The sequence below is a fragment of the Podarcis liolepis genome (assembly GCF_965112155.1).
Source record: "Podarcis liolepis genome assembly, chromosome: 13".
In the NCBI taxonomy this organism is placed as follows: domain Eukaryota; kingdom Metazoa; phylum Chordata; class Lepidosauria; order Squamata; family Lacertidae; genus Podarcis; species Podarcis liolepis.
The window spans coordinates 18,425,515-18,451,262 of NC_139573.1; the positions used below are offsets into that span (position 1 = coordinate 18,425,515).

Below are 25,748 nucleotides of genomic sequence, written 5' to 3' on the forward strand. Positions count from 1 at the left end.
GGGCAATGGCAAGCCTGGCTTCCCTGGCCCCAGCGCCCAACTGGATCTGGCCCTGGAGCCCAGTGCCTGCATAAGTGTGTGTTCAGCTCTGGGCCTTCCTATTGTGCTTCTGTTCACTTCTCGCAGTCTGGATCACATGGGGAGGCAGCGCTGGGCAGGGGGGAGGGAGCTGGTCTTACCTTACCAGATGGGCATTTGGGCCCTCTCGGCCCCTGGTTTTGTAATGGGGGCAGCCATAGCCAAAGTGTCCAAAGCCTGCACATCTATCTGCCAGTGGGTCAGGGCCATGCATAAGTATCACTTCGTGGCAAAAGCTGTGGAGCCAAAACGAGTAAGAACTACAGCAGGGCTTCTTCAAAGTTATTGCAGCGTGTGTGCGTGTTTGGGAGGAGGGGTGTTCTTGTGGGCCCTTGAGGGGAGCCTGCACTAACCTCCCCTCTATTGTCTTGCTGCCCCAGCCGGAGTACCCGAACGAAGCCAAACAACAGGCAAGAGAGCGCAATGCATGCCGCTGAAATGCCAACTCCCTGCCCTCCCCCCTGCCAACCCCCCCCCCACTGCTCCCTCCTCACTTGCCTGCCCTCCAACGCTGATCTCTGGTCACTTACTGGCTGCCGCTCCTGACAATGCCGACTCCTTGGGCTGCCATTCTGGCTTCGAACGCTTTTCTCGTTGGTTTTTTTAAACTTTTGTGTTCTGTGTTGAAAGCGGTCCGGTGGGGTCTCTTCCCTCATCAGAGCCAGGGCGCTGGGCTCTCTTGAGAAAGGAACAGGATTCAAGGGGTGCTGGGAAAGGGAAGAGGGGCCCCTGGGTGCCCTCCCTGCCCCCCACCGACCCTTGCATTGGTTCCCGGCTCATGTTACTGCATCGTCACTGTTGGGTCTTTTTTTCTCCGTTGTCTGACTTAATCCTTTGGTTGTTGTTCATTTTTGTTTTGTCTTTTGTTTTGTTTTCCCCACCCCACCTCGTCTTGCTCCCTGCTCTCTCCCTCCCTGTCCCCATTTCATGTTTCGTGACGTCATCCCCACCCATAGACCTCCAACCCTGCTTCCTACGTGAGTAGTTTTCCTGTTGTGCTTTGGGGGGGGGGTCGGGTGGGTATTGCTCCCTGGTGCACATGCTTGTGGGGTTCACCCCCTCACACACACCCTGTGGTCAGAAAAGATGGAAGTCGCTTTGGAGTGATTTCCTTCCAAGAGGGCAGCCAGCTTTCCTCCTGCCAGGATCTAAATTTCGCAGAGCACTGCATCTGCCCACCCACCGAAAAAAACACATTTCTAGGGCTAGAGCCTTGAGTGCTCTTTCTACACAGCTTCAGCTTTTGCTGCTTCTGGGTCTGGGTCTGGGCAACCCCCTCACCCCACCCCACCTCCCACCTGACCTCTTTCTCTTTCTTTCCAGGGTGAGCTGGAACGTCAGCTGCTACAAGCCAACCCTATCCTGGAGGCCTTTGGCAACGCAAAAACAGTCAAAAACGACAACTCCTCACGATTCGTAAGTCAGCCTTTCCCCCCCAGTTGGTGCTTGCATGTAGAAGGTCCCATATTCAATCCTCGGAGTCTCCAGGCAGAGGGGTACGTAGGGGCTGGTGAAACCGGCCCCTGCCAGGGAGCAAAAATCACCTATCGGACTATGGAGTGTATGATGTGTGTGGCGACATGCCGCCTCTGTCATGGAGAACTCAGACATGGAAGAAGCTGCCCTTCCTTCTCGCAGTGTGGCACAAAGGTGTGAGGATTTTTCTGTCTTTCTGCCTTGCCTCAACCTCACTACGGATGCTTCCAAGTACTCGAGATGTGTAAAATGTGGTAATTTCTAATGCGGCTGCTGTGGCAAAGTGAGTTTTTTCAGGGTGGGGTTGCCTATACAGGTCCCTGCCAAAGGACTCTCAATGTGCCTCTGTCTCCAGGCAGGGCTGGCAGAGACCCTTGCCAGGCAAGCTGCTGCCAGTCAGTGCTGAGCTAGGTTGACCAAGGCAACTTCCTGCATTCCTATTGTTACGGCATGACACCATTGGGTCTACCGGTCTGCCTTGCCTCTATCCAGCAGCTGGCGCGAGGGTCCCCTTCCCTGCAAATCCCCAAGCGCCTGGTTTGCAGGAGATTGGCACTGTGATTTCAGAGCTCCAGTCAGTGTATTGAAGTGCCCATATCAAATCAAAATAACTGGCCACAGAAAATCCTGGAGTGCTGGCTGAGTAGAGTCTGAAGGTGGGAACATTTGACCTCTTTAGAGCATCTTGCCTGTGTTTTAGCTGCTTCCTGGAAAGGAGTAAGTTGGTGGCAATGTTAAGGCCCAGCCACCTTCTGGGGGAGAACTGAAGGACAAGAAGCAGCGCAAGGTAGCATTCATTATGTGGCCTGTTGGAAAAGTAAAAAGGAACCAAAAGGCAGCTCAGCATCCTGATCTTGAAAGAGCCGATCTCCCTCCCCAGCAACTGATATTCAGAGGCTCCACCACTACTGCCATCCAGCAACCCCCCGTTTACCTTTCCTCTACTGGTGTTCCCTGCAGACCCATCTCCCCATCGTGCAAGATGCAAACCCGTTCAAGAACAGAGTTGTAGAGTTGGAAGCATCATCAGTGTCCAACATGGGGCGGAAGGCCATGCCCCTGAGATTCAGAGTCTCATCGTGCATCTTCCCTGAGCCACCCTAAAATGCACCTTAACCCACTCTTCAGAAAGGGCAGCTTGTGTACACAACTGTGTTTTTCCCATCCCCACCTGCTTTGTTGAGCTATGCCAACAAAGCCTCTCCTCCTCGGGAAGAAAAACCAGTTTCTTCCTGTCCTTGCCGAAGATCTGCTTTCAAATCCCCTTTGTTGTTGTTGGGAAATGTCACTTTTCGGTCCCTCCTTAAGAAGCTGAAATAAAGTGTTTTATCTTCCTCCTTGTTGAAAGGAGAGAAGTCGGCTTTGCATCACCCAGTAATGCTAAGTTTCTTCCAGTTGGTGCAGAAGCGAGTTTCTACTCCTTCCTGCTGAAGAGCGATTGATTAACTCTGACCTCATCTGCAGTTGACGGGGAGAGGGAAGTCTGCTCTTAGCCTCTGTTAGCCTGGTGCCCTCCAGAGGGTTTGGACTAGAACTCCCAGCAGCCCCAGCCAGCAAGGGAATTCCAGTCCAATAGCACCAAGTGGCCCAAGGCTACTCTGTAGTTTGTCAGAATGTTTAAAAGGGCAGGGGGAGGAGGAAGAATCTAATAATTTCAGAGCGTTCTTATTTTAAAATCGTGGTGCCTAGAGTGACGTCCAATATTAGTCATACTTAAACTGATAGAAGTCAATGGACTTACATTAACTTACTTCCATATATTTCAGTGGGTCTGCTCTGAGCATCACTTAGCTGGATATCACCCTTCTATCACTATTATGTTTAAGGCTAGAGAAAGCATTCTACTCTGGGTGTGATGTGCACACATCCCCTGATTTGCATGGGGGTTGCATTCCTGGCCCCTGTGCATGTCAGCGGAACACATGTAAACCCACCCCTTTTCTGGGTAGTGTCGGTGATGTGTGCGCGCGCACAATTGCACGTGCATCGAACAAGCATAAAATGGTTGTTGCCTATATATTGTGTTTGCCAGGGACCTGGGCATGTAAACGAAACAATTGTCATTTACAAAGCCGCTGAGCCCTTCTGATCTCTGTCTCATTTCTCTTTCCCCTCCCACTGTGTTCCTCCAGGGTAAATTTATACGGATTAATTTCGATGTAGCTGGCTACATTGTCGGAGCAAACATAGAAACATGTATCCTTGCTTGTGGAGTTCCATGGATTTGGTTCAAAAACTAGGACTCTCCTGAGTTCTGTAGGCGAGAGAGCAAAGCCTGACTTAGAATAAATATGGGATCCTGGATCCGGGGATCCCTGACAGGTTAGAGGCACCTCTGGATCCTAGACCCAGGGATTCCTGATGGTGTTCTTCATCTTTGGGTCCCCAAATGTCATCGGACTACAACTCCCATCTGACTAATCTGGCTGGGGATGATGGGTTTTGTAGTCAAACGACATATTGGCGAGCCAAGGTTGAACTGGTAAGCTAGGAAGTCTCAGAGCTGGGACTTCTGCTTCTTGGGGGAGTGAGGCAAGCTGGCTTTGTGGAGGGGGGGGGGATACGTGTTTCCAAATGCAATTGTCCTTCCTCCTTAACCCTGAGCCGCCCAGACCTGCTGGAGAAATCGCGAGCCATTCGCCAGGCCAAGGACGAGAGGACTTTCCACATCTTCTACCAGCTCCTGGTGGGCGCCGGGGAGCACGTGAAAGGTAAACGGATGCTGTGCCCTCCCAGAGCAACATGAAAAAGGGGGTCCAGTCCTCCTCCTCCCACGCTTTTGGACCTCGGCTTCCTAAAGCAGCAAGCAACAAACTCGAGGGAGAAAGAGAAGGGCAACGCTTTAGCCTTCTTGCCTCTCTGCATAAATCTGGAAGTGGAACTGGCAGGGAAGGCAAGGATGGCAGCAGTAGAAAAGCAAAGGTGGTCACTGATGACAGAGCAGCGTGTCTTACAGCACGGGGAGCTCCTGGGTGTGGGAATTGGCTGGCGGAAGTGTGGCACCCTTGCCTCAGAGATGCCTCTTTTTCCTCAATGGCGCTACAGGGGAGCTGCTGTTGGAGCCCTTCAATCAGTATCGCTTTGTCTCCAACGGATACCTGCCCATCCCAGGACAGCAGGACAAGGAGATCTTCCACGAGACCATGGAGTCAATGCGAATCATGGGCTTCTCGCACGAGGAGATACATTGTGAGTCGTGTGTGTGTGGGTTTTTTTTGTGTGTGTGTGTAGGGGGTCAAGAGAACAGCTGTGATCTGTCTAGCTTGGCCTTGGCCACTTTGGTTGCCCTCCAGAGGTTCTGGACTCCAACTCTCATCAGTCCCCAGCCGGCACATCCAGTGGCTGATGGGAACTGTAGTCCAGAACCTCTGGAGAGCCCCAGGCTGGCCAAGGCTGAGATAGCTGATCACTATTTGCTGACTGCGTCACACCACATTCCTCTGAGGATGTTCCCAGGCAGGGCGTGATGGCGACACCCGTGACCTCCTTAAGTCGCCTTCAGCATCCGGTGGGCAAAAACTTGCTGCTTTTGAACATGAAACCTGTCATTCTGGCCCATGTGGCTGGTAGTCTCCTCAGTCGCCCTCTCCTCCCATGTATGTCACCTAATCAGAAATTAGTTTAGGTGTTTGTTTGTTTTTTAAAAAAGATGACAAAGTGACTTAAGAACCTGGACTAGGAATCAGGAAGTCTTTGCTTCAGACTGAGACTCTGCTGTGAACTTGCAATTCTAAACTCAGCCCTCCCATGCCGTGCAGAGAGATATGGAAAATAAACAGTGCAGGGGTGTCGCGTTATCTTGTTGCATTTGGAGGACTTCGGATGCTCTCAAGGTGTTGCATGTGCTTGTCTAGCGGCTGCTGCCACATCCCATTGGCAGTGAGCTTCACAGGTCCTTTCATTTTCCTTCAATCGGCTCCCTTGGCCTCTTTTGGTGGATGAATTTGGGTGTTTGCATCTGCACAGAGGGGTGGAGGTGGAAGCGTGCTCACACTAAAGGCCTTTCTTGCCCCCCCCCCAGGTATGCTGCGGATGGTCTCAGCCGTGCTGCAGTTTGGGAACATTGTCTTCCGTAAGGAGAGGAACACAGACCAGGCCTCCATGCCTGACAACACAGGTAGTAGCGGGGGCTCACCAGCCCTGATAGGCAGCCAGCTGGATTTGCGGGGATGGGCTCTAGCGGGAGAATGCCTATTTTGCAGTCAGTGCTCAGCCTGCCTTCCGGAATATATAAACAGTGATGGCTAACCCATGGCCTTTTTGGGCAGCTGAGACCCCCAAGCAAATTTTTCTGCCCCACACAAGACCCCACTCATTTTGATGGCAGCAGAAAAGGGGGGGGATTAAAGTAGACGCAGCCGTAGGGTGGGTAGAGAGGGCCATCAACATCCGGAAGGGCCACACATTTCCCCATAAGGATTGTGTGGGGAGAAGCTAAAATTATTCAGAATTGAAATTCTGCACAATAGATCCTAACTATCCAGGGGCGCATTGAACTATCGGCTCAAGAGGTTAGGACGAATGAGTCTTGGGTGCTCTCAGGTCTTCTTCCGTGGCTGATATGGTGCTGTGGCAGGGAGGAGGAAGGATGAGGTAGTTGCTGTCCTTCTTTGGACTGGGCAGCAGGACTCATCCTGTTATTTCCCAGCCTGCCACTCAGTTCTGCTTCTACCATTTAGCTGGGCTAGCAGCAACCAGGTCATTGGGGGCGTAGGCAGAGGAGTTGGGCCAGCAAAGCCTTGGGCTGACCAGGTCGAGGGTGGCCAGTGTCGAGCCAGCAGGGGACTGAACTAACAATGGGGTTGTTACCGGCTTGTTCTCTGCAGCTGCCCAGAAGCTTTGCCACCTCCTGGGCATGAACGTCACCGAGTTCACCCGCGCCATCCTTACCCCGCGGATCAAAGTTGGCCGGGACTATGTGCAGAAGGCGCAGACAAAAGAGCAGGTTGGTGGCAACAGCTGGGGTTCTGGGGGCGCCAGGAGGTGGGATGGGGATGACTGAAACATCCTTGTGGAGGTGGGCAGGAGGAGTTTTGAAGTGGTGAAATGAGCCAAGCCTGGAGACATAACCTCCCTCTGCCCCCCTTTTCCAGGCTGACTTTGCGGTGGAAGCCTTGGCAAAAGCAACGTACGAACGCCTCTTCCGTTGGCTGGTGCATCGGATCAACCGGGCCCTGGACCGCACCAAGCGCCAGGGCGCCTCCTTCATCGGTATTCTGGACATTGCGGGCTTTGAAATATTCCAGGTGAGGACCTGCAGCTGCTGAGCAACCACCTTCGTTTTGGTCTGCATGTAAATCCATCCTTATCCATTCCATTATCCTTTCCTCAAGCCCTTTCTTCTCTCACCTGTCCATTGTGTTTGCCTTTGACCTTCGTCCCTGGAAGAAAAAGGGAGGATGCTGCTCCTTGCTTCTCTCCTTTCTGACACGGGCTCTGTGCTGCTTGTGGGGGGGAGAGAAAGGAAGGGTTAAAGTTTAACAGGTGTACCTGCACCAACTCCACTGGATGCCCATGTGGCACTAGCTAGATTGCTGCCTCTCGCAGCAATCCGAAGGCATAGCGTTTATGCCGGGAATGAAGCCTGTTGATGGTAGTTTCATAACTGGGGTGTGTGGGGAGGAGCACATCCGGTTTGTGCGTAGGGCAGGTATAGACATGCTTGGGCCAAAAGCACCTCTAATGGTCTGGTTCCCAGCTGATTGTCTGGGCTTGCATAGCTCACACATGTGGTATTTGATTCCCTGCGTGGTTAATTGATTCCCTGCGTGAGCGAAAAGTCACCTGACAGTGAGGTTAGGTGATCTACAGGTGAGTGTTTGGTGATATACAGGAGACAATTTGGAGTTTCATGTAGAAGCAGAATTCACACACACACACACACACACACACACACACACACACACGTGTGTGTGTGTGTGTATACATATACACACACTTAGATAAACATCTATATCTACACACACACACACACACTAAAAATCAAGCAAATGTACTCACATAAAACCAGCACAAGAATAATGAATCAGCAACAATAAGTCAAAATCCAAAGTTTTTATCGCATTCCAGAGGGAGAGGGAGCTTGGCGGGCCCCTGCAGGAGAGGGCTTCCTCAGTTGTGATGCACCTACCAGTTTTAATGTCCTTGAGCAGAAAAGGCACAAGGAGCAGGGCCCTGTCTGGTTGTGACACGTGGGGAATTTCATGGGGAAGAAGGTATTGTGGGGCACCTGAAGTCAGAGGTGTTTGTTCTTCTTGCCAGGAGCTGATCTCCACCTGAATGCTTTTCTCTCTCTTTCTTTCCTTCCCTCTCACTGCCCCCGCCCTGCAGCTGAATTCCTTTGAACAGCTCTGCATCAACTACACCAACGAAAAGCTCCAGCAGCTCTTCAACCACACCATGTTTGTGCTGGAGCAGGAAGAGTATCAGCGAGAGGGTATTGAATGGAACTTCATTGACTTTGGCCTGGACCTCCAGCCCTGCATAGACCTCATCGAGAGGCCGGTGAGCAGCCTGGGGATGGGAGAAAGGAGATAAGAGACACACCGTGCTTATTTGGGGGAAGTCTATTCCATTTATAGGGAAGAGGCTTTCTTCTACAAGGTATTGGCCGGGGTGGGAGATTTTGATCGGCACCTCAATAATCTGACATTTATGCCCCAGTCTGTGAGGAGGTGCAATGGAATCTGTGCAAAGGAGCATCCTTTTTGCTCTTTGTTTGTTTTGGCACGCACAAAAAGAAAGAAATGTAGTAGCTGCAAGCTTCTCCCAGCAGGCAGATGCAACGATGGAGAAGGTTGCATTCTGCAAAAAACAAAACAAAAGAGAAAAACAACTCCGTGCATGCAGAAAACTAGCACAACAGAGAGCAGTCTGGGCTAGAACAACCTCTCCCTAGGATTGGCTAGTTGTTGTGTTTTACTTGCAGGGAGGTTTTTGTCCTTTAAAAAAAGCAAGCATGCAGGAACATCCACAAACACTATTTCTCCCCTCCTCCCTGACCCAGTGTGTGTTTGGCTGAGTCACCTGGGACTGTTGGCACCCCTTGGCAGTGTACTTGCACCCCGCTAATGACACGGTGTGACCTGGAGTATGTGGATTGATTTTCCTGTGAAAGCTGGTAGGCGGTTAGGAATCTCCGCTCCAGACCTTTTTATCTAGGCTGATCCTACAACTAGTCATTTAGGGTGTAATCACCGCACCTCTTTCACTCGCATGTTATATTCCTCCCATGTTTTCCTACGGAGTCTTCCTGGAGCTGGTGGGGTTCCCTTACCTTGGGAAAGCTAGCTTAAGGAGGGGGGAACACACAGCAGAAGCCCTGTGGGTGAGCCTTAGTGCTGTTTTCCTGTCCTTTGGGAGGAGCATGGCTTTGACATGTTCATTGACATTCTTGGAGAGGAGGCATGTTGTTCTAACACCTCCTCCCTTCAGGCAGAGCTGTGTCTTGAGCACACCTTTCTGGTCAACACCATTGCCGGGTGGGTTCTCTCACTCCCTGCAATTACCGCATTTTGACAATTGTTTTGCTTTAATAAATGGCTCAAAATCATGGCGCAGGGAACGGCAGTGGAAGTGTAGGTGATCCTGGTTTTGTTTAAAGGGGTCCAGTATATCTGAAGGAGCCTCTCCACCCCATCGTTCTACCCGGACACTGAGGTCCAGCGCCGAGGGCCTTCTGGCGGTTCCCTCACTGCAAGAAGCCAAGTTACAGGGAACCAGGCAGAAGGCCTTCTCAGTAGTGGCACCCGCCCTGTGGAACGCCCTCCCATCAGATGTCAAAGAGAACAACAACTACCAAACTTTTAGAAGACATCTGAAGGCAACCCCGTTTTGGGAAGCTTTTAATGTTTGATGTATTACTGTATTTTAATATTTGGTTGGAAGCCGCCCAGAGTGGCTAGGGAAGCCCAGCCAGATGGGCGGGGTATAAATAATAAATTATTATTATTATTATATTATAATATAGCATTCCAGTTCCCAGCCCCCTGTCACTTGCCTAGAACCTTATACACTTTTCCAGGCACTCAGTACAATTGACTCTTTTCCAGTCTGTTTATCCACACCCACAAACATAACTTTCCCCAGCAAGGCAACTTCTATTTCCTCCTTGGGTTCCCTTGCTTAATGGTTTTGGTTTTCCTCTGTCCCAGGCAAACCCCCCAGGGGTGCTGGCTCTGCTAGACGAAGAGTGCTGGTTCCCCAAAGCCACTGACAAGAGCTTCGTGGAAAAGGTTACCCAGGAGCAAGGAACCCACCCCAAGTTCCAGAAGCCCCGGCAGCTGCGGGACAAAGCTGACTTCTGCATCATCCATTACGCTGGCAAGGCAAGTTACCTCCACCCCACCCCCATGCTGGGTTTCCCCTTATTTACTGGCACTCCTGGGCTCACTTTCATCTTGTGGTTCTTACTGCTAGGAGGCAAAAGCCCAGCTGCTACGTTCTAGGTCTGCAGGTGTTGCTGGACTACAACTCCCATCATCCCTGACCATTGACTGGAGCTGATGGGAGTTGTAGTCAGGCATCACCTGTAGGGTACCAGATTGACAAAGGGCTGTCTCATGACCTAACTGCAGTGTCTAAAGGAGGGGGCTCAGAGCTCCGTAGTGGAGCTGAGTTCCCAGGTTGCATCTCAGTTAACAGGGCTGGGAAAGGCCTATTGCCTGAGGGCCTGGATAGCCACTGGCAGTCAGACTTCAGCCCCACCTGTTTCTTTCAGTTTCATTTCATAAAATTTATATACCGTTTGATTCTAAGAAAACTTCTCAGTGGTTTACAGTGATATAATATTAAAAGTATCAATAAAAAGCATGCATTTAAAAGATTGGTAAAATCAGTGCTTTTTTCTGGGGGGAGGCCGCAGGGGTACGCACACTCCTAAACATTTTGTGAATCTTCGTGCTTTTGTCCATTTACTGCATTTATTTTTCCCGATTTGAACTATAAAATGGTGATTTTCTTGAGTCAAAATAAGAGTACCCCTAAACATTTTTATTTTTTTTAAGAAAAAAGGCACTGGGTAAAACCATGAGTAGCTAAAACAAAAATAGAACACATGTAACTTCTTCATGGCTGGATAGGCTTGCCTAAGCAAAAATGCCTTAAACAGATGCTGAAAAGAGTACAGCGAAGGCTCCTGTCTGACGTCAACAGGCAAGGAGTAGGTGCTGCCACACCAAAAGGTTGATTTCTTACAAGCACCAAATGAGTATTATGTGGCACTTATGATCAGTATGAGGCCCCTGACCACTTGCAGCCAAATGAATGTGGCCCTTGACCCCCCTCCCCCTCCCAAAAGGTTGTCCACTTCTGGAGTAGACACTATTGGGCTTAGAAATGGACTGAATGGTCCAACTTTGGGATAATGCCATTTTATCCCTGCACATGGCTGGGTTGTGGCGCACCCATAGCTCTGATATTTCTGCCTTTTCTCCTCTTTTCTCCTTCGCTCTCCCCCCTTTCCTTTGAAAGGTTGACTACAAAGCAGACGAGTGGCTCATGAAGAACATGGACCCCTTGAACGACAACGTGGCTACGCTTCTCCACCAGAGCGCAGACAAGTTCACGGCAGAGCTGTGGAAAGATGGTAGGGGGCCTGGGAAGATCTAAGTTGATCCATTCATAGGCCATCTTCTGTCACCAGTGTCCTCCGGGCAGCTTGCAGGGATTAAAACAAAAAAAGCAATACAGTCGTACCTTTGATCCCGAATGCCTTGGTACTCAGACGTTTTGGTTCCCGAACGCCGCAAACCCAGAAGTGAGTGTTTCGGTTTGCAAACATTATTTGGAACCCGAACGTCTGATGGGGCTTCCGCAGCTTCCGATTGGCTGCAGGAGCTTCCAGAAGCCACGCTTTGGTTTCCGAACATTTTGGAAGTCAAACGGACTTCTGGAACAGATTCTGTTCGACTCCAAGGTACGACTGTATTGCAATAGAACAATGAAGATAGTGGGTAGCTTTAAAACAGAGAGTTAATTCAATGATTAATGAGTCACCGGGGGGGAGCGGTTGCCTGCGTTGAATCTGAGTCTCCATACTTACACATATTATTAACCTGTTTACATATTTAATTAACCTAGTGGCCTGTAGATCTCAGTAACTGCCAATATAACTTCTCAAAGCTGCTTGAAGCTCTCTCTTGTTGCTGCTGGTACTAACCGCTTTGCTCTTTGCTCTTTCTGTTTCCTTCTATCCTTGACCCACCTCTCTCTTTCCCCCCTGTCGTGGATTGCTTTGCGAAACCTCACCTGCCCCTTTCCCTGCCTGGCCCTGTCCTTTCTCCAGAGATCCAGAACATACAGAAGGTCTATTTCTTTGACAGCTATGCCGTGGCATCTCAGGGTCCAGCAGAAAGTATGTCCCTCCTTCCCACACATGAGCCACCAGCATGTAGGAAGGGAGGGCGATAGGCAGGCTTATGAGGGGGAAGACATGCACCCCCTTCCTCTTAATATCTGGGGTGGGGAACAAGGGGGCCCTCTAGGTGTCGCCCAACTCCCATCAGCCTCAAGCCAGCTTGGCCAATGGTCAGGGATGATGGGAGTTGTAGTTCAGTAATGTTTGGAGGGCCACAGGTTCCCCACCTCTGTTGAATATTTTCTAGATCAGCCTTTTCCCCAAACTTGGGGAACTACAAACAGATGGGACTACATTTCCCATCACCCCCAACCACAGATGCTGCTAGATAGGAGTGGTGGGGATTGTAGTACAACAGCATCTGGGGACCCAAGGTTGAGAAAGGCTGGTCTAGACCATGGGCGGGGAACCTCTGTTGTCAGTCTGCAACACCCACCATCCCTGACCATTGGCTAAGAGAGATGAGGGTGCTGGGAGTTATAGTACAACAATGTCTGGGCACCCAAGGTTGTAGAACATTGGTCTAGACCAGCCTTTCTCAACCTTCGGTCCCCAAAATGGGACTACAGTTCCCATCATCCCTGACCACTGGTCCTGCTAGCTGGGGGTGATGGGAGTTGTAGTCCGAAAACAGCTGGAGAATCACGGTTAGGAAACCCTGGTCTAGACCACGGATGAGGAACCTTTGGCCCTCCCAGTATTGTCGGTATCACAACTCCCATCATCCCTGGCCATTGGCGGAAGCTGGAGTCCATGAATCTGGAGGGCAACAGGCTTCCTATCTGGGGTCTGAATAATTCAGATGTGACTTCCTTTACTAACGTTGCACTCCTGCGCATTGTTTTAATAAGTCCCATTGTCTTAAATAGGGCTTAGTCCCTGGCAAGCGTGCTGTGTTTTCAGGAGCGCAGCCTCAAAGCCGCTCGTGGGCTTCAGAATTAAATTGCCGTGGTTTCTTTTCACTCTCTCCGCTCTGCCCCACGTGTCCTCCGGGTGCTACCTGGGCATGACGCTCCCTTTCCTCTCTGCAGTATCTAAACCAACAGCAGCCCGAGAGCACCTGAGGCTTCTCCCTTGAAAGGCCCACTGAGGCAGATGGGAGCAAACAGGCCCTCAGGACTGCTGGGTAACACTCGCCTTGTTTTCTTCTGCTCTCCAACGGCAGTCTAAATTGTGTGGATTAAGAAAGCGGAGGTGTGAGGAGGGGCTCATTGAAACTTGTTTCAATGCCCCTTGAGGGCTGGGCTTCCATTGTCCTTCGTCACATCCGCTCTGAAGGTTTTATGTATAACTTAAGTGGGTTGGGAAATGCCAGGTGGCTTCCGTTCCCTCAGAGAGGGCTCAGAGGGGTTTGGGGCAGCTGCAATGGATGTTATGTGGGGTTGGGAGGGAGGGAGGAAACCCACAGATTCCTGCGTTTCCCCTGGGGAGTGGGCTGGAAGTGCTGGACGTGAGCTGAGAAGCCCCTTCCCCCTGTTCCACAGTGGACCGAATCGTGGGCCTGGACCAAGTGAGCGGGATGGGAGACCTTGCCTTCGGCTCCTCATACAAGACGAAGAAGGGGATGTTCCGGACGGTGGGGCAGCTGTATAAGGAGTCTCTCTCCAAGCTCATGTCAACTCTGCGCAACACCAACCCCAACTTTGTGCGCTGCATCATCCCCAACCATGAGAAAAGAGTGAGTTGCTCACGCGACGGAGGCCTGTAGTGCGTATGGGGAGCAGGATGAGTGTCCTGGAGTTGAAGGGAGCCTGGTGTCAAAAGCAGGCCCAAGCCTTCCTCTGGGTGAAAGGGGAGACTGGTCCTCAAAGGGAGTTTCTTGGCCAAAGGGCTGTGTGGAGACCTCTTTGTTTGAGTGTCTGGAGGCGGTTGGAGGATGCCTGGCAGTCAGTGGATTGAGGCTGAATCCCGACAAGACAGATGTACTGTTTCTGGGGGAGTCAAGGGCGGGTAGGTGTGGGGGACTCCCTGGTCCTGAATGGGATAACTGTGCCCCTAAAGAACCACAGCCTGGGGGTCATTTTGGACTCACAGCTGTCCATGGAGGCGCAGGTCAATTCTGCATCCAGGGCAGCTGTCTGCCAGCTTCATTTGGTATGCCAGCTAAGGCCCTACTTGCCCACATTCTCGCCAGAGTGGTGCATGCCCTGGTTCTTTCTGACTTTAGAAGACAACTAAAATAGGGAAGTTTTTAATGTTTGATGTTTTACTGTGGTTTTATAATTTGTTGGAAGCCGCCTGGCAGTGGCTGGGGCAACCCAGTCCAATGGGCGGCATATAAATAAATTAGTAGTAGTAGTAGGGCACATCTCCCACGAGGGATGATGGGGATTACACTCTCGGTAACTTGAGTCGCACCGCAGGTCCTCCATCTCTGGCGTGCAGTGGCTAGAATGTTAGACAGGCCAGGGAAACCTGATTCGAATCCTCCTCTGCCATGGTAGCCTTGGAAAACTGGTCCAGTCCCACCTCACAGGGTTGTTGGGAAGATTAATGAGGGATAGCTCACCCACATACCACCCTGGGCTTCTTGGAGGGTGGGCAAGGTATAACCAAGAGAACAAGCAGTATTACTCTGCTTCCTGAAGTGCCCTCTGACAGGTCCTTCTTCTTCCCGGCTCCTATTACAGGCTGGAAAACTGGAGCCACACCTCGTGTTGGACCAGCTACGCTGCAACGGAGTCCTCGAGGGAATTCGCATTTGTCGCCAGGGCTTTCCCAACCGCATCATCTTCCAGGAATTCCGGCAGAGGTACCCTGAGGACTTGAGGGAGGCCTGGCCTTAGTTGGAGGGCAATGGGTGTGCGCCCAGAGGGGTCTGCCCCTGTTCTCAGCCCCTGAGGATCGGATCCACCATGGGCTTAACTCATCCCTGGTATCTGAGGGTGTTAACGTCAAGCTCAAGCGTGCGTGGTCTCCGTGTGATTTCTAACCTCTCTGCTTTCTCCTTATCCTCTGGCAGGTATGAGATCCTGACTCCAAATGCCATTCCTAAAGGCTTCATGGATGGGAAACAGGCCTGCGAACGCATGGTACGTGGGGCTCTCCGGCCAGGGTGATGGGCCAATGTGGGCTAGAACTGGCCCAGATGCAGAAAACCAGAACGTCCTACCGACTAATCGCTTCCACCCCCCCAAAAAAACCCACCTTCTGTTTCTTTTCATCCTCACAGATCAAGGCCTTGGAGCTGGACCCCAACCTCTTCCGCATTGGCCAGAGTAAGATCTTTTTCCGCGCTGGTGTCCTTGCTCACCTGGAGGAGGAGCGGGACCTGAAGATCACAGATATCATAGTCTCCTTCCAGGCAGCTGCCCGCGGATACTTGGCCCGCAAGTGAGCACTGAGCCGCTATACTGGGGCGAATTGCCAGTGGGCCACTTTAAAGCAGGATGTCATCAGATTCTGGGGTAGGGAACCCAGAGCTGTGCAGGAGGTGGTGATGGACTCACAACTCCCATCAGCCCCAGCCAGCATGACCCATTGGTCAAGGATGATGGGAGTTGTAGTCCAAAAACACCTGAGGGGGTCCGATTTCCCCCCATCCCTGACAACAGAGGAGTAGACAGTTATAGAACTGTAGTATTGGAAGGGACCCCAAGGGACATCTAGCTCAACCCCCTAGAGAGATCTGCAAGCGAGTGTTTGGCCTATTGCAGGGGTCGCCTCTGTGCGCCTCTGGTGAAGCTGTCATGGCTGCCACTACACACACTCACCGCAACCAAGCAGAGGCCGTAACCTGTTCTGTCAGCTGTAGAGCAGCCAGTTAGGCTTCTTTCAAGCCTGATTGTACCAGAGGGGAGAAGTGGGGGAAAGGGAAGCGAATGTGTGGGCACCAGGGAAGCAGATGCGCGTGTCATCCCAGGGTCGTGGGTTCAAGCCCCGCATTGGATGAATGATTCCTGCACTCCCAGGGGGGTGGACAAGATGACCCTCGTGGCCCCTTCCAACTCTGCAAGTCTATGATGGGGTCCATGTTGGCAGCCTCTGGCTTACTCCGCTTGGGAAGCCAGAACTTCTGGTATTCTCTGGAGAGGGGGCTTCATCCACCGCCAGTGATTGGGTGGAAGCTCTGTGACTGGCCATGCCCCCTTCTCAGGAATCTTTTGTGACGCTTCCTCAGAACTCCCCACTGTGCACACAGAGTCCCTGGGCTAGGAGATTGCTCTCCACCTGGCTCCCTGACCGCCCTCGGTAGGCCCTCCTTTTGTCTCCTCTGGAGTCAGAAACCTGTATGAACTAAGCCAGCTGCAAACACAGCTTCCCTGGTGGGCTTTGCATGGAGGGTGGAGGGGAGGGTAAGGAATTATACAGCCACAGAAGGCTCCAGCATTGCAGGGGGTGGACTGGATGGGGGTCCCAGCTCTATGTTTCTACGTTTCTATGATACTACATGGACAGAGCCCTGGCTAAGGTACCTAACCGTGCTTTTCTGACTGTGTACGCTTCCCTCTCCTCCCAGAGCCTTCATGAAAAAGCAGCAGCAGATGAGCGCTCTCAAGGTCATGCAGCGTAACTGTGCTGCCTACCTCAAGTTGCGCCACTGGCAGTGGTGGCGCCTTTTCACCAAGGTGGGTCAGGCGGCGATGCTAAGGATGGGGGTGTCTCATAGGACATCAGGCACAGTTTGGGGAAGAGCAGCCTCATGGACCAACTTCTGTGGAGGGCGGAGGTTCTTCCTTCTCACCCCCCCAACAGCCACCTCCCACTTTGGCTCTCTCAACACCTTCCCCTCCTTTTCTTCCTCCTCCCCTTTTCCCCAGGTGAAGCCCCTGTTACAGGTGACCCGTCAGGACGAGGTGATGCAGGCAAAGGCAGTGGAGCTGCAAAAGGTGCAGGAGAAACACGTGAAAACCCAAATGGACCTGAAGGAACTGGAGAACAAATACCAGCAGGTGAGCAGGGAGAGTGGGAGGAGCCAGGAGTCCTCAGCCATTAAGCCACACCTCCTCTCCTGACATCTGCAGCGGAAGCCCCACCCCCTCCTCTTTCAACCATTCACTTGGACTCTCCTTGCATTGCCCTCCATATTGGCCTTCCTGCCTGCCTACTCCGTGTCTGGAAACAGATTTTATAATAGGTCCGCCTGAACTCCTTTTTCTCTTGGGTCGCATCCACACCATAAGCACTCTTATAACACATTAACAGTCATGGCTCCCCCCACCCAAAAAAAGGATCATGGGAACTGTAGTTTAGCCCTCCCAGCAACCTTAGCAAACTACAGTTCCCGGGATTCCACACCTGTGGTGTAAGAGTGCATTAGTTGTATGGCGCAGGTGTGACCTTTCATTTGTGAGGACTGCATCCTCCTCCTCTATAATTCACACTGCTTGTACGTTCCGCGTCAAGCTTCTACTCCCCACTGCTTAAATGCCGGGATTGGGATAAAACCTTCCTTAGTTAATGGTTTGCTGTACCCTAACATCCTGAGCTAGGCTCCAGGGGGATCTGATGCCTGTCCCTTCCTCCTTGATCCCGTTTCCGTGGCTAGCTCTCGGAGGAGAAGGCTATCCTGGCCGAACAGCTGCAGGCGGAGACGGAGCTGTTTGCCGAAGCCGAGGAGATGCGGGCGCGGCTGGCGGCCCGGAAGCAGGAGCTGGAGGACATCTTGCACGAGCTGGAGTCGCGGGTGGAAGAGGAGGAGGAGCGTTGCCAGCAGCTGCAGGGGGACAAGAAGAAGATGCAGCAGCACATCCAGGTGAGTTGGGAAGAGAGGACCGTCCTCCACCACCAGGAGGAGCAAAGGAGGAGGGCAGCTGCCGCCCACTCCCTTGCGGGAAGGCGGCTAAATTGATCCGTGCAGCTATACGTTAGGTGTGGTGGGTGGAACGAAGCAAGAGTTTGCTTCATCTGCTAACGTTTGTGCAGAAATCGGCTTTTCTTGGGTCAAGTTTCTAAGGGCATGCACAGAGAGAGAAGGTTGGTTGTTACCAGGTTAGTTGTGACGCTGAACAGGGCCTTCTCAGTGGTGGTGCCTCAGTTGTGGAATTCCACTCCTATAAAGGCCTAACCCCCAAAATCCCTTTAAAAATATAAATTTCTTCAGCTCAGCTTTAAAATAGGTCCTGGTTTTGTTTTGAAATATAGTCAAACCTTGGTTGTCGAATGTAATCCGTTCCGGGAGACCGTTCAACTTCCTAAACATTCGACAACTGAGGCACAGCTTCTGATTGGTTTCATGAGCTTCTTGCACTCAAGCGGAAGCCGTGTCAGACATTCGGGTTCCGAAAAACGTTCGAAAACCAGAGCATTTACTTCCGGGTTTTCAGTGTTCGGGAGCCGAAACGTATGATAACGGAAGTGTTCGAGAACTGAGGTTTGACTGTAAATGCTTTTGTTTATGGCATCTGCAGAGCCCTGAGGGTGACTTGCACGGTCACGCTTGCATCAGTCCTGTGCTGCAGGGCAGACATGGGGGTGAGCGACTGCCCTGAGGTCGCCCAGTGAACTTTGTAGTTGAGCAGGGATTTGAACCTGGGTCTCCCTGGTCCCAGTCCAGCCACGGCACTGGGCTTGAATATTCTGCTAACCCTGCTGCTTTGGTGAGGCAGTTCCAGGGCTTGAAATAACCGCTCCGCTTCTTTTATATGGCCCTCTTATTTACGTATGCCCATTGTCCCCTGCTCTCCCTCCTCCCTCGTAGGACATCGAAGAGCAGCTGGAGGAGGAGGAGGCTGCCCGGCAGAAGCTGCAGCTGGAGAAAGTGAGCACGGAAGCCAAGATGAAGAAGATGGAGGAGGACCTGCTGGTGCTCGAAGACCAAAACTCAAAACTGCACAAAGTGAGTTGGGGGCCCTTCCTGCTGCAGCCTCCCCACCTCTAGCACAAAGCAGAAAAGGCGGGGGGGGGGGCGTTATTTGTGGTGGGTTTTTTGCCTGCCTGCCTGCCTTGTGTTTTGTGGCCCATCCTTGCTCTGGTGGGCAACCCTTTGGTTGCATCTCTTCTCTTTATATATCTAACATTTTATTAGTGTTTTAACATATCATTTTCAACAGTAATTAAACATACTTTTACATCTTATTCAGTTTTTTTGACTTTCATCAGTCCTGTCTGAAAATTTTCCAATCTAATCTCTCAGTATGCATTTCTTATTTTCCCTATTGTATTGCAATCTCATATTCAATATCTCTTAACTTTTTCTACTTCGTAACACTTCGTATATTTCTCCTTACAAAACTTCTTGTAGTCGTACTAGCGTGGTTGCTTCTCTTCTCAAGCGCTTCAGCAAGTTACGTTTTATTGTGTTTGTTTAGAGTTGAAAACCAATAAAATATTTTTTAAAAAAAAGCAGAGGAGGAACCTCAGCCTGCTGCTGCTTTGTGAGGAGCAGACTGCCCTCGGTGGGGGGGGGGGATTTAAACTATTAACCTCCACAGTTGCAGAGATGGAGAGATAGAGGTGAGGGGGGGCTATTTGGGGGCCCTAGAGACACTTCCAAGCTGCTGCTGGTTTGGGGGGGTGTTTCACTCACATACCAGCCAGTTCAGGTAGTGCAACTACAAGCTGGATTGGAGTTCTTGCTCAACAAGCCTTCCCCCCCCCCCCCCAAGATCAGACGTTTTGCAGTAAGGAAAGTTAACAGGGAAATGCAGGGTCACCTCTGCTTTGGCATCATGTTGTCTGACCTGTCTGCAAATGATTCGGAGTGGGTGCTCAATAAAGCAGCTTGTCTGGAAGTGAGATCTAGGAGGAGGCAGATGGGTAATGGAAAAGCTGGTTAAGTCAGGAGTCTGGACTCCTGGGTTTCCTGGAAGTGTTAGGCATGTTTGGGTCCTATCCCCCACCCACCCTGTGACTTTTTACACTCGCTTCCCTTTCTGGCCGCTGCCTTCACCAGGAGAGGAAGCTGATGGAGGAGCGTCTCTCCGAGTTCACCTCCCATATGGCAGAGGAGGAGGAGAAGGTGAAGAGCCTCTCCAAACTGCGCAACAAATACGAAGCCGTCATTGCTGACATGGAAGGTGCGTCTGGGAACAGGGGAGTACACAGAGGTTGGGGGGGGGCGGCCTAGATTTCTTTCCTGGGTACTTCAGACCCCAGGAATCGCATTCCTTTGGTGTGGCAATTGAAACCTGGTATAAAACTGGCCTCTTTGGGGAAGTGCTTCTTTGGGGAGGTGTCTCCCCTCCCCACCGACTGGCAGCCTCTTGGCTAAAGTCCGTGCACAGAGAATGAGCTGCGCAGGGTGTTGGTGGGGCCACAGCTTGGTAGGAGAGCACATCCTTCTCCTGCAGAGAGTCCCAGGTTCGCTCCTTGGCATCTCAAAAGGAAGACAACTGGGGAAAGGGATTCCTGCCTGAAGTCCTGGAGATCCTGTTGGTGCAGGCCAGGGTTTCCCAAACTTGGGTCTCCAGCTGTTTTTGGACTACAACTCCCATCATCCTTAGCTAGCAAGATCGGTGGTCAGGGATGATGGGAGTTGTAGTCCAAAAACAGCTGGAGACCCAAATTTGGGAAACCCTGGTGTAGACCAAGACCGGGCTTAGCCGATAACATAACAAGAGCCCTCCCGGATCAGGCCAATGGCCCATTTAGTCCAGCATCCTGTTCCCCCAGTGGCCAGGCAGGTGTCCCTACTGGAAGCTCCAAAGCAGATTCTGAACACTGCTCCCACGCTCTCCACTTGCGTTTCCCAGTAACTGGCACCCAGAGGCTATATTATACTGCCTCTGACAGCGGAGGTGGAACATTAGGGACCAATTCTGGGCTCTGGCTAGGGATGGGGAACATGTGGCCTTCCCAGGCAATGCTGGACTACAACTCCCAACATCCCTGGCCATCAGCCACGCAGGCTGTGGCTGATGGGAGCTGGAGTCCAGCTGCATTTGGAGGGTCGCACGTTCCCCACCAGTGACGAGCAGCCTGCTCCGTGTGCTTCTGCGATGGGGGCGTCCCATTTCCTTGCTTGACCTTTTCCCCATTCTCCCCTCCCTTCGCCCTTCTAGATCGGCTAAAGAAGGAAGAAAAGGGGCGCCAGGAACTGGAGAAGCTGAAGCGCAAGCTGGACGGGGAGGCAGGGGACCTGCAGGAGCAGGTGGTGGAGCTGCAGCAGCAGCTGGAGGAGCTCCGGCAAGCGCTGGCAAGGAAGGAAGCCGAGCTACAGGCAGCGCTGGCCAGGTAAGTGTGCCGGGGCTGGAGGCTCCTGCCAGCTTGGCAGTGGAGGCTTATTCAACAGGGCACTGCCCAGCCAGTCTCACTCTCCCTTCTGCTGATACGCTAGGCTGGCTGCAAGTAGGCTCAAGGTGGAACGCCTCCTTCCCATTCGTTGGGGCTCTTTTTTGAGGGTATCCAAGAATCAACAAGGGAAGCAGAAGTGTGCAAGAGAGACGTATTGGCTGAAGCGCCCTGCCCTGCAGCCCTAAAGAGATGGTTGCTATGGCTTCCTCATAGGGAATCCCTTAGAGCAGGGAATAGGCAGATATGGGGATCTGCTGGAAGATCTCAGGGTGGTTTTGCAGCGGATCTCATCAAGGATGCCGGGCGCTTGGTCGTTCAACGAGTAGCAACGACTTTTCCTTCCCAATTAGGCTTCTGAAACGAAGGAAAGCATTGGTGGAAACTATGAATGGACTTTTTTGTGTGTGGAAGGACTTTGATCTCCACTCTGGTACTTGGGACACATTCCTGGGCAGCTGAGATGCACTCAGAGGGGCACTTGTCTCTTAATTCTAAGCATATGCCTGCCGCTTAAAAAACCCACTGTTTTGCGCTTTGCTCCAGCTAGTGGACCTCGAGGGCTCTAGGGTGAAACAAAGCAGATCCCCTGACTTAGAGCAACCTAACCAACCACAGTCATTAACCTATGACTCCCAAGCATGGCTTAGAAAGAAACTTCCTTAAATTTCTGAAGTATAGGTACAACCTTGGGTTAGATTCAGGGGAACACAATTGCTCCTCTGTGCCTCTTTGGCATCCTGCAAAGATCTTCCTCTCTTCCCCTTTTGGGTGCCTGCTGCCTGCCACTAGCTTTCCTCCGCCTCGCCCTCCTCCCCGCTGCCCCCCTTTCCCTCTGGCCCACCCTCAGCCTGGCCCTCTCGCCCCTCTGACCTTTCCCGCCCGCCTTGCAGGGTGGAGGAGGAGTCTGCGCAGAAGAACGCCGTGCTGAAGTCCCTTCGTGAGCTGCAGGCGCAGCTGGCCGAGCTGCAGGAGGACATGGAGTCCGAGAAGGCGGCCCGCGCCAAAGCCGAGAAGCAGCGGCGGGACCTGGGCGAAGAGCTGGAGGCCCTGAAGACGGAGCTCGAGGACACCTTGGACTCGACGGCCGCGCAGCAGGAGCTACGGTAAGGGCCTAGTGGCCGCTGGCAGACCTGGTGGCCGCATCTGGGGATAAGTAAGCCGACAAAAGGCAGAGATGGCCATCGACTTGGATGGTTTTGAAGGAGAGGGTTGGACAGACCCTTGGAGGACAAGGCTATCCAGTGATTGCTAGCCATAAGGACTGGGTTCTGCTCCACAGCCAGAGGCAGTAATGTGCCTGAAGGCCAGTTCCTGGAAACCACAGGAGGGGAGAGTTGTGCTCAGGTCTTGCTTGTAGGATCTGGCCAGCCACTGTGAGAAAAGGATGCTCGACTAGATGTGCTTCTGTCCTTGATCCAGCAAGGCTCTTAAATTCTCCCCTACTCCCTAGTGGTCTCTCCAGGACAAGCCCGCCTCACCCTGCTAGCCTCACCCTGATCCCCTCCTTTCCCTTCCCCTGGCAGGTCGAAGAGGGAGCAAGAAGTAACTGAGCTGAAGAAGACCATTGAGGACGAGGTCAAAGTGCATGAAGCCCAGGTGCTGGAGATGCGCCAGCGCCACACGTCTGCCCTGGAGGAGCTGTCGGAGCAGCTGGAGCAGTCGCGCCGGGTACGGGGCTGGGGGGGTGTTGCCGGGATGTTTCTGGGGGATTACAGATAGGCGAGAGGGAGCTGGTAAGAGTGGAGATGTGGAGAACCTGTGGGGCCTTCTTGGACTGCAGCAGCTCCCATCATCCATTGGCCATGTCGGCTGGTGATGGAGTTGGAGCCCGACAAGATGTAGAGGCTGGAAGGCTCTGAGAGCCGGAGATTGGGAAGACCTAACACCAAGGGTGGCTTGGTTTTCGGAGGCAGGGATGGGTTAGGAGAGGCCAACGGCCCAGAAACAAGGGAGGGTCTGCCCCTAGTTATTTACCATTTATTTATATATTGCATTTATGCCCCACCTTTCCTCTAAGGAGGTATATACATGGTTCTCTTCCTCCCCATTTTATCTCCACAAAAAAACCCTGTGTGGAGGCTGCGACTGGCCCAAGGTTCACCCAAGGACCTTCCTGCCTGAGCAGGGATTTGCACCCTGCTCTCCCCGAGGCCCTAGTCCAAACACTCCAACCGCCACACCACATTGGCTCTTGGAGAACACTCAAGCAGAGAGATTTTTTAAGAAGTCATTCGTCCCCCTGAAATAGGTGTGTGCAGTCCTGTAGCCCAGTTTTAAGCACATCCATTCGGTGAGCTCAGGAGGATTCGACTCGCCTTAGTATGCCTGCTTAAGGATCATGGAGGGGAGAGAGAGTGAGCAGTGCCCCAGAGCCAGGCCCTCAGCGGGTTCTGATGTCTTTTCTCCCCACCCCAGTTCAAAGTTACCCTGGAGAAGACCAAGCAAGCCCTGGAAGGGGAGAACGTGGAGCTGCAGAAGGAGGTGAAGGTCCTGCAGGCAGCTAAGCTGGAGTCAGAGCAGCGGCGCAAGAAGCTGGAAAGCCAAGTCCAGGAGCTGCAGCTGCGGGCCACTGATGGCGAAAGAGTCAAAGCAGAGCTTATGGAGAGGCTGGGGAAGCTGCAGGTGTGTGTGTGTGTGTTCTCTGAAGACAACCATCCTTCAAATTGCCTTCTCCTTCCACCCACTCCCAGTCCTCATTTTCCAAATCTTTTTACCCATGTAGCCTCCCAGGCTTATTAAGGCTCTCGCGTCTCTATAGCTGTCCTCTGTACCTTGCAGGATTTGTGCCAAGTCAGCCCACAAATTCTATGTTTAGAATTAATTGCACAAGAAATTAAGTGCCCCTATAAGTGCCTGTGTAATTCTGCTGCAGATATTGAGATGTTTAGGGGGGAGGGAAGTTGAGTAGCTGCTGGGGGTGGGAGATGGCACCAAGATGGTAAGATGGCAAGTAAAAATGGAGGGGAAGAGTAGGTAACAGCAAGGGGGGGGCGAGGGAGGCTTCCCATCACCGAAACAGCCCTGGCAGCCCAAAATTACACAATGCTATGCCCAGTCGCCAGTCTGTTTCCTGAGCCCAAAACGGCTTTCATGGTTTATAAAGCCTTTCTGTGCATTCACAAGGACTGGAAATGGGCATTTTTAAAATACGTAAAAGAAAGCTGAACTTGTCAGAATTGTGCACCAAATACCAGAGTGGGTTACTTTCTTGTTTGGTGGATGCATAGAATACACAACCCGAGTCTTATTTTTAACTTTTGACTTGTGATAGATGGATGTTTTGATTTCCCTCGATGCATTTGGACTTTTATCTTTGGCATGTGTTTGTGTCTGTCTCTCCCCGTCTGTCTGCTGCCTTCGTCTCCCGGAAACAGAACGAACTCGACGGAGTCTCCGGTACCCTTGGAAGTGCAGAGTCCAGGGCGATAAAGCTTGCCAAAGATCTGGCCAGTGTAGAATCCCACCTGCAAGATTCCCAGGTACATGGCAGAACCTGGGAATGCGAGACAGAGAGAGGCTGGACCCTGGATGATAGAGGGTGGTGGTTTGTGCCGGAAGGTGGGGGCAATACTCACGAGGGCAACAACAGTGAATCCCTTGAGGTTTAGGGACAAGGGGAAAGAATGTGTAAAGGGTAAGAAGCGCAGTTTCAGCTTGTAAAATGTTGCTTTATGTCCCAAGCATAGCTGTGAGTTCACAAAGCAATATTGGGCAAGTAGGTCACTGTTTCATTTGGCCTCTGTTTTTCTGTTTCTGTAAAAGGGAATGAATGTGTCCTGTCTCATGGGGTGCAGCAAGATGAAAATTTGTAAAGTACCTGCATATTCCACATGCGAAAAGAAAATGTATTCTCCCTGCTTACAAATACATTTTATCATTAAATATTAGTGGGCTGTGACAAAAATAGGCTGTGAACAGCTAGGAACCCAACGTATCTACTTGTAAAACAACCCCAAAAAGAAGATCTGCCCGGAACTCTCTTAATGTTAGGAGGGGCAGGCACTAATGAGCATTGCTAGATAGCATGTAATGTCATTTGGGGGCCACGAATAAGAAGGCCATGCTCCATACTTCCAGGCCTCTGCCACCTGCCATAGAGGCAGGTCTTAGAATCATAGAATCATAGAGTTGGAAGAGACCACAAGGGCCATCGAGTCCAACCCCCTGCCAAGCAGGAAACACCATCAGAGCACTCCTGACATATGGTTGTCAAGCCTCTGCTTAAAGACCTCCAAAGAAGGAGACTCCACCACACTCCTTGGCAGCAAATTCCACTGTCGAACAGCTCTTACTGTCAGGAAGTTCTTCCTAATGTTTAGGTGGAATCTTCTTTCTTGTAGTTTGGATCCATTGCTCCGTGTCCGCTTCTCTGGAGCAGCAGAAAACAACCTTTCTCCCTCCTCTATGTGACATCCTTTTATATATTTGAACATGGCTATCATTTCACCCCTTAACCTCCTCTTCTCCAGGCTAAACATGCCCAGCTCCCTTAGCCGTTCCTCATAAGGCATCGTTTCCAGGCCTCTGACCATTTTGGTTGCCCTCCTCTGGACACGTTCCAGTTTGTCAGTGTCCTTCTTGAGCTGTGGTGCCCACAGGTCTTGTATTGCGTTAGGGCTTAATTGCACCTAGTCGCTCTCTTAAGTTCCCCAAGAGAGCTCTA

The 25,748-nt window shown here is 51.8% G+C and overlaps 1 protein-coding gene across 31 annotated transcripts in view; it reads left to right on the forward strand.

Annotated features, from left to right (window-relative positions):
- Positions 1-25,748, forward strand: part of LOC310690430 (uncharacterized protein) — a 62,370-nt gene that overhangs the window by 20,937 nt on the left and 15,685 nt on the right. For 7 of the 31 annotated variants that reach the window (XM_083469291.1, XM_083469297.1, XM_083469292.1 and 4 more), the window contains 25 exons: positions 1,035-1,055; positions 1,402-1,494; positions 3,687-3,750; positions 4,167-4,265; positions 4,600-4,743; positions 5,576-5,671; positions 6,381-6,499; positions 6,648-6,800; positions 7,885-8,058; positions 9,708-9,881; positions 11,026-11,140; positions 13,396-13,589; positions 14,542-14,663; positions 14,874-14,943; positions 15,084-15,244; positions 16,371-16,479; positions 16,672-16,803; positions 17,400-17,606; positions 18,552-18,689; positions 19,746-19,869; positions 20,854-21,025; positions 21,976-22,188; positions 22,609-22,753; positions 23,501-23,707; positions 24,460-24,564. In XM_083469291.1, the coding sequence (XP_083325417.1) occupies positions 1,035-1,055; positions 1,402-1,494; positions 3,687-3,750; positions 4,167-4,265; positions 4,600-4,743; positions 5,576-5,671; positions 6,381-6,499; positions 6,648-6,800; positions 7,885-8,058; positions 9,708-9,881; positions 11,026-11,140; positions 13,396-13,589; positions 14,542-14,663; positions 14,874-14,943; positions 15,084-15,244; positions 16,371-16,479; positions 16,672-16,803; positions 17,400-17,606; positions 18,552-18,689; positions 19,746-19,869; positions 20,854-21,025; positions 21,976-22,188; positions 22,609-22,753; positions 23,501-23,707; positions 24,460-24,564 (3,351 nt within the window). Of the gene's footprint in view, positions 1-458; positions 489-1,034; positions 1,056-1,401; positions 1,495-3,686; positions 3,751-4,166; positions 4,266-4,599; positions 4,744-5,575; positions 5,672-6,380; positions 6,500-6,647; positions 6,801-7,884; positions 8,059-9,707; positions 9,882-11,025; positions 11,141-11,839; positions 11,909-13,395; positions 13,590-14,541; positions 14,664-14,873; positions 14,944-15,083; positions 15,245-16,370; positions 16,480-16,671; positions 16,804-17,399; positions 17,607-18,551; positions 18,690-19,745; positions 19,870-20,853; positions 21,026-21,975; positions 22,189-22,608; positions 22,754-23,500; positions 23,708-24,459; positions 24,565-25,748 lie in introns of all 31 variants that reach the window. The other 24 variants (XM_083469284.1, XM_083469289.1, XM_083469290.1 and 21 more) reach the window with 7 other exon arrangements.